Source organism: Anopheles ziemanni, chromosome 3 (assembly GCF_943734765.1).
Source record: "Anopheles ziemanni chromosome 3, idAnoZiCoDA_A2_x.2, whole genome shotgun sequence".
Classification (NCBI taxonomy): Eukaryota; Metazoa; Arthropoda; class Insecta; order Diptera; family Culicidae; genus Anopheles; species Anopheles ziemanni.
The window spans coordinates 33,647,626-33,659,121 of NC_080706.1; the positions used below are offsets into that span (position 1 = coordinate 33,647,626).

Below are 11,496 nucleotides of genomic sequence, written 5' to 3' on the forward strand. Positions count from 1 at the left end.
ACTACAACGCGTATGGCGACGAGGTCCATTTCGCTTCGACATTGCCCAGTACGAGCCAACCCGGTGGGAATGGGACGAGCGAATGCTGCGAGATTCCGGGCGTGACACTTTGGAAACGCGACCGGAACCAGTTCATGTAAGAAAACATCATTTGCCGAACGAAAACCGTCCGAAGCTACTGTGGAAATCGGAACACCGGCATGAGGACTACGATTCGCTAATGGAATCGGATGATGCGGTTGCTGTCTGGCCAGAACCATTTGCAGGTGATAGGTCGATGATGGTGGGAAACCACGACAATGTTGGTACCCGGCTTGTGAAAACACCACGAAATACGGACAGTGGTGTTCAGAGTGGAAAAAGGTGCGAAGAGAAGTCTGCCAACGTTGTGGAGCACCGTTGTTGTGTAGAAGAAACTGTAAGAAGCAGTGAAAACCTACCCGGCGCTAACATATGTGAGCTTTGTGGAGGGCTTATAACCAGCACCACCGAAGTGCCTTCGATACTGACGACAACTTTAAATCCCTCCATCATCGAATCGCACGATACGGTAATACTGCTTCCACCGTTTCAAGAAGCACAATCCAGCAATCAGATTTTGTCCATTCAACCACATCCTAATGCAAACGACACGATGGCTATTTTGGATGTAGAGATAAATCGTGAAGCACATGGTAAGAACTACCTAAGTGATGTTGCTTACATCTCGAGCAAACTAGCCACAGACAATGACCATATGATGCTGTCGTCATCAAATGTCCCTAGTGTAGAAATAATCAACAGTACTCCTCCGAAATCATTGGATCCTTCTGTAGATGAAGTTACAACAAGGATGCCTCCCCAAACTACCACACCTATTTACAATGATCGCTTCAATGGATCTCAAGTTATAGATTCGAGGAATTCTACTGTTCCTACAAAAGCGTCTGAGATTGAAGGTCAAGTTTCATTACCGGTGGATGTTCCCGGCAATTTGTCTGATGTTTTTCATGTTCGAACATCAACGTTATCAACGGTTTCCACCATCATACCACCGCGCATACGTCAACGGCATGCCAACTCCTTTTCCACGCCTATGCCACTCCAGACATCCAGCCAGAATGTCCACGACTCTATGAGTGTCGATGATCTAATGTCTACAGAACGATGCCCAACAACGGTAGCGACCAGACAGTGGCAGACTTCTCAATCCTTGAACGTTACACTTTCGACTATAAAGACTACAACAAGCGCATATACCCCAACCTCAACCATTCGGGTTACAGAAGGACCTTCCCACGGAAACAGCTTCTTATGTGATACGACACATGAAGTGTACGAAGCGTCCACAGAATCAACTACATTCGATGGTCATAGCGTCACTAGTGTAACAGTGCCGGTAGTTGGATCATCTACCATTAGGTACACTGAGTTACGGAAAACAGTCACTCCTAGTACCATGTGCAGAATTGAGACTGAAAATGCCGTCACCGAGCCCCCCGGAAGCAGCACAACAGGGGTGGATTTTTTCCTGCCCGAAATGCTACCACCGCTTCCTCCCTCTGACCTATCGCCTGATGATGACTTTGGTGAAAGCGGTGGAATTTTGTCGCAAATGCTTAAAGCTATCCTTTCATTAATCGAATCGATATTTGAACTGTTCTCCGATTCGGGGTCGAGTTTTGATGAGAATACCCCAACGCTGGTAGATTTTGGTTTTGATTTTAGCGAGGAAACAAGTGCATAGTTGGGACCGTCAGGATATGATATCGAGCATACGTATGGGTGGTGCATGTTTTTAAACATAAAATTGTAAATTTTATATATATTTTTTAAATTTATTGATAAATTGTATACTGAACGAACATGTGTTTTAATCATGACATTGCATTTTTATATACTAACTAAACTAACATCACAAAAGTGGCACCTTCACGCGGTGGCGTATAGATGAGGGGAACCATTTCCTCGCGGTGGATGAGACCTTCGCCTCGGTCAGCAAACACACACAAACACACACACACACAGGTAAAGCATCAAACGGAGACCGATTCAGTAGAGAAGTGAGGAAATGGGCAAGAAACAGCATTTCGCACTTCCCAGTTAGATCGTTAGTACATCCGAAATGGTCGAGACGTTATCGCCGGTCATGTTGTGTTCGTCCTGAAATCGCGCGTACCTCACATGTGGCGATTGCGTTCGTGCCCGATTCGGCACGGTGTGTAGCTCGTCTGCCAGGCGCAATACAACCCGCCGGCGGCGATAGGCAACGGTTAGCACCGCCATCAGCAACGTGCTGATACCGAGGGCCCCCAGTATTGTGTACGCGATGGACGACGTTGCCATCGGTCGATTATGCAATGGTTCGCCGGTAGGTGCCAGTGCCTTTCCACTGCCGGAAATGTCGCCAGCTTGCAACGGACTGGGACCGTGCTCGGTAAGAGAGGTTCCATTTGTCGATGGTGGCTCAAGGGTCACGTGCTCGGTGACGCTCTGAGGGGTGGTGGACGCGTCAGCTCTAGAGGGAAGTGTTACCATGTCACTTTCCGTAGTGCTTGCAACACCCGGCGTGCTGGTGCGCACTAGGTTTGTGGTTATTGCTGGTGTTGATGATGTTTCTATAACTGCCGAATTTGAAGTGCTTTCCATTCTGGATGCCGCTGTAGATTCTGGCACAGTCTCTGCAGTCGTAACTGCTTCCGTCGAAAACATATCTGTGGTGGACCAAGAGGTATCTAACTCCGGCTCAGTTTCATTAGATAGCCTACCGAAAGAAAGTGAAATGTGTAGACATAAATCTTGCAGGTCTCATATGTAAAGATCAATCTAATTACCTCAAGTAACCCATCTTGGTACAGTTGCATAGGACTTCATCGGTGGGTGTCTCCGTCGTTATACAATGTTTTCCAGTCCACACATCATCCTCTCGCAATTGGCACTGCGAAAAAAAGAATAGATAGACAGCAACATCGTGTAAAAAATGGTACCAGTTAACCATGTCGAGGTCGAGGTAATCGAGGAAACTTACCGTAACGTTCGGCAGCTGACGCCCATCCAGCGACCAGAGGAAATAATCACTCCTCCAGCTTATCAGCGTCCACATGCCACCCTTCTCGATCGACAGGAGAAAGGTTTCGTAGAATCCTAAATCCAGCTCGTGTACCGCTCGCTCCACGAAAATATCCCGTGCGTAGTAAACGCGCCCGACGCAGAAGTATTCCGTCTCCGGGAAGGCATCCCTGAATTCGGACCGGCGAGGGGGAACGCGAAGCAGAACCTTGTTGGTAATTTCAAACTGTTGAAAGTTAACCTCCGACAAACTCCGATGTCGGTTCACCGTCAGCGTGATCAACTGTCCAACGTATTCGTGATAGGACACGCTCATGCAGTACTCCTTGGCCGCCTGATGGACGTAGTTCAGCAGCGCCGTACGGGACTCTCGAGCAACGGACACGTTACTCGAAGCGGTCATGCCTTCCATCAGATATAGTTTGTTGCTGATTTTGGCCACACTAGCCGATGCTTGCACTGGGGCCGTTGATCGTTTGCGTCTGCGAGGGACCGACTCTGCCACGCCCGGTGGTTCCATAAGTTCCAACAGCTGTTGAAAGAGCTCATGGTTGGACGCTTCCTCTAGATCGAGGATGGGTTTCGCCTGCATGATAAATTGTTGAATCGTGGCCTCCGAAAGGAACGTCGTTTCAGTGTACATTTTCCCGACCCGAACTACCGCTTGCCGGAAGATATCCACAAACCGTTGGTATGTGCCAGCGTAGCGGGGAGAATTTTGATTGCGCAGAGTGACCAGCAACTCGAAGGCAACCTTCAGCGCCTCCCTGAGGTTCAGTCTGTCGAAGAAACCATCGATGGACCCGAGAGCAAATGAAATCTCCTCATCCGAAGGTTCCTTCCCCAAGACAATGTGCACCTCTGGACCATCCGCTTTGGTGCATGCCTCCCGGGAATCACAAACCACAACGTACGTGCGGACGGTTCCGTTCCTGGTGTACGGAAGGACCGTCTCGGCAGACGTAATTTCGTAAAACGAACCCACGTTTATGTCCACACCATCCGCAACATACCAGAAACTGTATCGCAACGGGTAGTCCTGCTTGGAGTCCTTCGCTAAACCAGAAATAATTTGAAACACCGTTTCCAGCGCTGTTCCATTCCCTACCGGAGTCACTTCGACCGCTGGTGCTTGGGGGGCACCGTTTGTTTCCAGTACAAAGGTCCAGTGGCTTTCGACCAACTTTCGTTCCTGTTGCGCTGTGATGGATTGATCATAATCGATTGGTTCAGGGCACTTCGTTTCCAGACGGAATTTGTAACGTACATCCGGTTCCAGTCCTTTCCAAGAGCGGTCCACACCAGTGTCGGCTCCTGGTATGGAGAGGACAATGTCCTTTACCACCGTGTCATTGCCGTAGTCGACGAGCTCTGAGAGAAAGTTCTCTTCAATGTCGCGTATGTAGAAATTCCCCAGCGATCCTTTTTCAACGTCGGCTTCTGCTGGAATCTCCGAGGGGTCAAAGTACGCAAAACCATCCTCACGCAATACGGTCCAGTTGGATTGACACTTGGGTACGAGACCGGAAACACTGACGAGCATTCGAAAGGGTGCACCGGACACAGCCGGATATTGGGACCACTCCAGTAACCTTACCGAAGGAAGAACTTTCGAGTTAACTGAAAGGAGGGTGTTACTTGCCACATCCGTTCCGATCCCGCTGGTTGATGCCGTGATGGAGTAATTGCCTACCTTAAAGAAGGTGGCGGTGGTTGCTGCGTCACCAATTTCCATCATGTCTTCACATTCCTTCGTGTCACCCTCTTCACGGAGACACGTCCACTTGGTCTCGAGATCTGGTCGTCCACCGGTTATATGAGCTTTGATCTGAGTTGGTTGATTGATACCCACGACCGCCTCGGAGGGAACCAGTACCAACGTTGTTTGCCTCTGCAGAATCGTCACCTTCATGCGAGTCATCGTTAGGATGCCCTGTTCGCCGGATGATGTGTGCACCTCCACGTGGATACCGTAGGTGTGACCGGGAGTAAAACTATCCGCCGGTACCCGAAGCGTCTCGGAGCGTTCCATGCTGACATGCACGGAAGGCTCGTCCAACCCTTCGATAGACCATCGGAAGAAGTAGTCCGTTCGGCGACGGCAGAAGATAAGCTGTGCCGTCACGCTGTACTCCATATCTGCGTAGGCGGTTTCGGAACCAAGCAGCAACAGCGACACATCATCGTTGCTGGACGCCGCACCGTCAAAGGATTCGAACGATGCGCCCTGCTCTTGACTGCGGTAGGTCATGGTGAAATTCTGCTCGTCGCTCACCGTCCCATCGTCCGTCACGCCAACTACGCCGAATACGTACACGGCACCCGGGACCAGCTCGTCGGTGTTCATCGCCAGCTGACCGCTGTCGGCGATCAGGTCCCGATCGCGCCGAATTCTCTGCTCCAGAAGGCGCACGGCCCGCCATAGACCCAGCGTGTGCCGCTGGCTGACGAATCCATCCAGGAGCTTGAAGTACGTCGTCACGCGGTAGTGTAATCGTTGGCCTCCTTTCGTTTGAAAGCTGGCGATATCGATCAAATACCATCGGTTTATTTCCATGCGATTTAACAGGATCGATATAGCATGTTAAAAAAAGAAGATAGCAAAATTAAATTACTGATAATAGTCTAATGGTAATGCATTAGTCGCGAGGTTCCAGCAGTCCGAGCAAGGCATGGAATGACATCGAAAGGACACGGAGAAATCGATAATTTATGCGCCTTTGCGCTCCATCCAGAACAGTGTTCGTGTACGGGTTCTTGTGTATGAATAAATCTATGCGTTTCGTTACCCGATCGTAAGCTGCCTTGGGTTCGCCACTGGTTCCGACGAGTTCCGCTGGATACTGTCCGTGGTATTGCTGACCGAATTTCCCCGGGATCGTTCCGGGTGACAGATGAACTCCGGGGCGATGATACGAAAGGATGGGTTTTCCTGTGAGCGATTGACGAAATATTTTGTACAATTGTCTTCAACAAGTGAAGGCCATAGGTTCACGATTGACTTACCGCCGTCGAGAGTCTCAGGACCGCCAAAAAAGTTAGGCAAAAGACCAGCACATTCAGTCCCATCGTGTGGCCGTTGGCAGTAGTTCTGAAGTGGACGATGGTACACACTGTAACATTCCGTCCGAACGGACTAGAGGCCACTGGAGTGGTAAAAGTTAATACCGTCCTTTCCAGGCCAGCCTTTTTGTTTTTTTCTTTCTTTCTCTTTCCTTCACGTTGTACGTTGTTTCGTTTGAATTATTTTACATCCACGAAGCTGGAGCCGAAAGGCTTCCAATCACGAACGGTGCGCTGACACGCAAGGGAAAATAAACACTTGACCGTTGCCGGACTGCGCGTAAGGACCTGTTGGTGGGTTCGCAACCGGTCGTCCTTTTACCTGCGCCCACAGAACCTTCCACAGAACACACGCCAGTTTGACTCACTCACTCGCTGTTGCCCCTGATCGATTCTGCTCAACCGCTCGGCTACAAGGACGAAGCGTAATGACTGACCGACTGACCAACCGCGAGGCTACTATGCACAAGCACTGTTCACAAACATGTCACTATGCAAAGGCGCCTACTCTGTTCGATTTAAAATGTATCATAGCACCTGACGACATGCTTTATGGCACGCTCGGCGAGATTTTAATCGCGCTCCGGATATCAGTTTTCCAACACGCGATTTTATTTCCTCCTAACGTCCAACGGAAAGCCCTCTATACACTACAACCTGATAGCTATATCCGAACTGCAGTCCTGGCACCGTTAAGATGCACCGTTTCTCGGCAACTGGACCGAACACCCAAAGCTAGCGGGCTCTGGAGTCCCCCGCGCAGGCAAAGATAAATGGGCGCACGGTTTTGATTTTCTTTTTGTGTTTTGCATTTTCCTTCCCACACCCGTTACCGTTCTCTATACGCCGCTCCTGTACCGTTGTCAGTATGTGTGTGTGGCGCGAGGGTATCGGATCCCTTTTTTCATCTTCTCTTTCAATGTGTTTTGCTTTCCTTTCCTTTTTCCTACCTCGAAATCCGTCGGTGCTGCACGTGTGTATCCTTTCGGTGGTCCAAAGGATGTGTCCATATCCTTTCGGTTCTTTTTTGCTTTGTTGTCGTTCGTTCGTTGATCGACGTTGATACGCACGTTGGAGTTTAAACCCGCACGAACACACAGCCTGCTGCGGACCAGATGTAATCAGAGACACGAGAAGGTCCTGTGCGTGCATTTGGGTTCACTCTCCGGCTCCACGACACTCTGTTTTCCCCAGTTCCTCTGCTTCGGTGCACCCTTGGCTATGTGTAGGAGCGTGCTTAAAAGCACTCGTTCGAAACGGTCCTTTCGTTGTTTGCACTCTTCTCTACCTTCCCTTCGACGGGCAAGCTCTCGGTCGCCCGGTTTCGCCAACGCCAACTGGGATTATGTGGCGAGTAAACAAAAACATGCACGAGACGGTTGGCCGGGAAAGGAAAGCAGCTCAAAATCTCTGTACGTTACGATGGTTAAGAAAAATGGAGGAGAAAAAAAAGCATAACAAAAACAGACGATGGAATGGATGGTTGAAGGAAACAAAACGGAAACGGGACGAGAAAGGACACGCTAGCCGTACCAGCTGCCTGCGGGTCGAAAGAGGTACCCGATATGGTGTCTTTTTCTGAGGGTTTGGACTCGTGCTTCGCATTGGTGGAGAAGATACATCATCTCGGGCACGTCTGCTTCCAACAAGGAAGATGAAGATGAGATCTTACCAACTAAGCAGCAGGCAGAAGAAGCTCTTATTGGAAAAGGATACAACACAAGTATGCTGCACGTTTTCCACTAACCTGGGTTCGTGGAAAAACCCAAAGTCCTTACAATATTGGGACGAGTTTATCGGTCAATCATGATCCCTTTCCTCTTGGTGTCGTTCGAGGAAAAATTTAAATGCTTCAATCAATGGGTTGATTTAATGGGCCGATTAAATTTTACTTGCAAACTGCTTAAGGCAACCTGAGAGAACCCGATAAAATAAAAAGGCGTATAGGAAGGGTTGTATTTGAATCGTTTGAAAATATAAATGAAAAAAGGGGTAATTTTTCTTTGGTTGATTTTATAAATGCGATCCTCGATTAAATAAATCAATTTGCTAACCTTTTAACATTAGAGCAATAATTTGTAAGAGTACTCCTTAAATTAATTAACTACAATCAATTAATTGTAGATGAAGCCTGCCTTGGATGGAACAAGGTAGACACTAGAATCTACAAAAAACAATAAGTATTTAAAGCTAGACTAAATGTAGGTTACGATAAGAAACCTTATCTTTGTATATTTAATGTTTTTCCCCCTAATGTGATGTTTACCTCAGTGATGGATTATATTTGATCAAGACCGTCTCAAGATCATCTGAAACAACTGTCTGTTGTAAATAAAAACTAATCATGTGGAATTTACCTACGTAAAATATAAGCATAAGGAAATAGTTTTTCTCAACATAAAACTTTCCAATCGGTGGCAATTCCAAGGTATGAACGGTGCTATTACCCCGGATGCGTCGGGGTTTTCCAGCCTATTTACATCTTCCCCCCTCGGTGTGCCCGTGTGTATGTTTAAGCTTCATAATCTCTCAAAGGTCACGAACTGGGTTTTCGAATTTTCGTAGCGCTACGACCGCCGTAAACCTTCTCCGCCGGCTAAGAGCAAGATAAGGCCGGCATGGAGTCTACGTGTGACCTTTAAAAGATGCAATCGTAACACTTCCCAGCAGTCCTGCGACCACAGCGGACGTGAAAGTAAGTGCGCAACCAGCGGAAGTACAAAGAATGGCCAAGATGTTGCTGCTGGGGCTGGTGGCCCTCGTGTGTGGTTTGTTTACCGTCGGGCCGGCAACGGCCGAGAAACTGCAGCTCGTGTACCAGTGGTCACAGATGCGGTCCACCGCCAACCGATCGGGTAAGTCACAAATCTCCATTTGTTTAACTGTCCATCGTGAACATAATTTGGTTTACTTCCGGGCAGGGTCGGAGATCGTAATGTTCACGGGGAATACCGTACCGACGGAGGCAAGAGATGAATACAACGCGTACGGAAATCTACCGATGGGAGTGACGCACTATAAGGGATTCCTGTACGTTACCATTCCACGCCGCCGAACGGGTATTCCTGCTACGCTGAACCGGATAGATTTGGCCCGCAATCCGTCCGTGAGCGGGCCCGCGCTGGAACCATATCCGAATCTGCTGGCCAACTCGCTACGGGTAAGACGTCGATCCTCGTTCTCGAACGACTCGCAAACACTGCTGTGACGTGATAATCAGTCAAGTGCTGAACTTTTGACCCCGGTGCAATCACATACTTTCTTCGCGTTTTCCGTCCTTCCGGTGTTTAGACTGACTTTGCCGCCGATCCGAAGCGAATCGTGTCCGTGTACCGTACCCAGGTGGATCGGTGCGGTCGGTTATGGTTTGTGGACACGGGCCACCTCGAGTATCCGGGCGGTGCGGCCCGCCAGGTACAACGGCCCGCCCTCTGGGTCATCAATCTGGCCAGCCAGTCGAGTGTGCGACGGTTCGAGATCCCGCCGGAGATGGTCGAATTCGGGTACGGCATCCCGAACATCGAGGTGGACGTAAGCGCAACCGACTGCGATCGGGCGTACGCGTACATTCCCGACTACGAGTGGCAACGGCTGTATGTGTACGGGCTGACCGAGAACCGGATGTGGCGGTTCGAGCACAACTACTTCTCGTTCGAGCCACGGTACGGCGATTTCAACGTGGCGGGCAGTCGCTTCGTGTGGCGCGATGGCATCTTCTCGGTGGCCGTCGGTGGCCGGTGGCAGCAGAGTGACACCGAGCGGGCCGTCTATCTGCACTCGATGGCGTCGACGAGCGAGATCGTCGTCTCGAACCGGGTGCTGCAGAACGAAACGCTGGCCGGCCTGGGCAATGGGGTATACGCGAGCGCCTTCCTCCACCTGGGATCGCGTGGTCCGAATACGCAGAGCACGAGCCACGCGTACGATCCGACCACTGGGGTGCTGTTCTACGCCGAGGTCAACCGCAATTCGATCGGTTGCTGGAACACGAACCGTCCCTTCACTCCGGACAACCATGGTATCGTACATCTGGACAACGAGGAGATGATCTATCCGGCGGATTTGAAGGTAATTCCCCCAATTCCCCCATTGCTTGGGGGGTGAATTGGCGCAAAGGCTTATCTTTCTTGCTTTCTTTTCCTTTCGCAGATTGACACCGAGGGCACCCTGTGGGTCATTTCAAACCGCCTGCCGATCTGGATCTACTCCCGGTTAAACACAACCGATATAAACTATCGCATCTGGCGTCAGTCGGCATTCAAAGCGGCCGCCGGCACGATTTGTGAATAACGTTAAGCACCTCGAAGGGAACATCTTTTTCTCAAAAAACCTCTACTCTACGAATGAACAATAAACAAAAGCCATCACGCATGGTTTATTTTATTATATTTCCTATATATCTTTTTCTTTTCCTACCGTTTGAGCCAAAGTGTGAAGAATCGCGACACACCATGTGCCCGACACACGACATAAGAAACGGACCTAGTTCAAAGGAATTGTATACAATCACTTTCCCTACGAACGGTTTCGTTAGTGTATCTAAGTCACAAAACAAATCCCTATTTTAATTGTTCTCTTATTTGATCGTTCATTAGTTTTGTCTGTGTTTGTTCCATTTGCAATACTCTCGGCCAGCCAGCCACTACCATAATATTCAATATCAAAACTATCGCAAAATTTGCGCAAGCATTGGATCACCCAATTTCAGACTTTTGTAAGAAAATACGGTATGGATAGTAAAGAGAGTGCCGTCGGCCAATAATGCAGCTACCAGTGACGTGTGACGAGCCTTGTGTTTTGAGACTCGAGTACGAGTTTGTCACCACCGAAGGATTCTCGAGTTGAGCTTGTGCTTCCCCGCGTTTCCGCGCCATAATCCGCCGGTTTAGTTGCCTCACAGTGAATTGGTTTCATCGGTTTTGCACTTTCTTGCACACACTTGCGTTGCACAAACGCACAGGTAAGGAGTTCGGCACAGTTCCGCCAAGAATTGTGCCAGTATTACAGCCTTTTTTGTTTACCACTTTGTTACGATTGAGTTAATGTTTAGTTGTAGTTGCAAAGGTACGATTCCCAAACGAACGTTTTTTTTCTTAAGTTTACCTTTTGGGATAACGAAAAACACTTTCACAAAGCATAACCGTTTATTCGAAGAATTTTGATACGAAAATAGCAGCATCAATTTAACTAATTTTTTCTATGACATTTTCCGCCCCCTTTTCTTCGTTCTGGGAAACCGTACATCAAATTTTAAGAACGCTACCGAAAAACAAACAAAAAAACAAAACAAAACTACAAAAAATATATAAACCACATATATCACCGTTCCAAGTATACGTCCGTCGAATCAATTTGGCGTAAGTTTTTAGTAATGCTTTGTATTAA

The 11,496-nt window shown here is 48.7% G+C and overlaps 2 protein-coding genes across 2 annotated transcripts; one reads left to right on the top strand and one right to left on the bottom strand.

Moving 5' to 3' along the window:
- Window positions 1-2,082: 2,082 nt before the first annotated feature.
- Window positions 2,083-6,117, bottom strand: LOC131284600 (uncharacterized). The gene is made up of 5 exons (XM_058313462.1): window positions 6,055-6,117; window positions 5,838-5,980; window positions 3,008-5,567; window positions 2,814-2,917; window positions 2,083-2,743 (listed from the first exon to the last, which is right to left on the bottom strand). Exons 1-5 carry the CDS (start codon window positions 6,115-6,117, stop codon window positions 2,083-2,085), a joined length of 3,531 nt encoding a protein of 1,176 aa, XP_058169445.1.
- A 2,728-nt stretch (window positions 6,118-8,845) lies between these two features.
- On the top strand, window positions 8,846-10,401 carry LOC131284601 (L-dopachrome tautomerase yellow-f2-like). Its single transcript, XM_058313464.1, has 4 exons — window positions 8,846-8,966; window positions 9,033-9,271; window positions 9,403-10,179; window positions 10,261-10,401. The coding sequence occupies exons 1-4, from the start codon at window positions 8,846-8,848 to the stop codon at window positions 10,399-10,401; spliced, it is 1,278 nt and encodes a 425-aa protein (XP_058169447.1).
- Window positions 10,402-11,496: the final 1,095 nt, after the last annotated feature.

Excerpts from the sequence above, each read along its gene's own strand:
- LOC131284600 (XM_058313462.1), bottom strand. The coding sequence starts at position 6,117 with ATGGGACTGAATGTGCTGGTCTTTTGCCTAACTTTTTTGGCGGTCCTG. Across the intron at positions 5,568-5,837 it reads CCAAGGCAGCTTACGATCGG|CTTTCAAACGAAAGGAGGCC; the intron begins GTAACGAAACGC and ends CGATATCGCCAG. Across the intron at positions 2,744-2,813 it reads ACCAAGATGGGTTACTTGAG|GCTATCTAATGAAACTGAGC; the intron begins GTAATTAGATTG and ends TTCTTTCGGTAG.
- LOC131284601 (XM_058313464.1), top strand. The coding sequence starts at position 8,846 with ATGTTGCTGCTGGGGCTGGTGGCCCTCGTGTGTGGTTTGTTTACCGTC. Across the intron at positions 8,967-9,032 it reads GTCCACCGCCAACCGATCGG|GGTCGGAGATCGTAATGTTC; the intron begins GTAAGTCACAAA and ends ACTTCCGGGCAG. Across the intron at positions 10,180-10,260 it reads TCTATCCGGCGGATTTGAAG|ATTGACACCGAGGGCACCCT; the intron begins GTAATTCCCCCA and ends TTCCTTTCGCAG.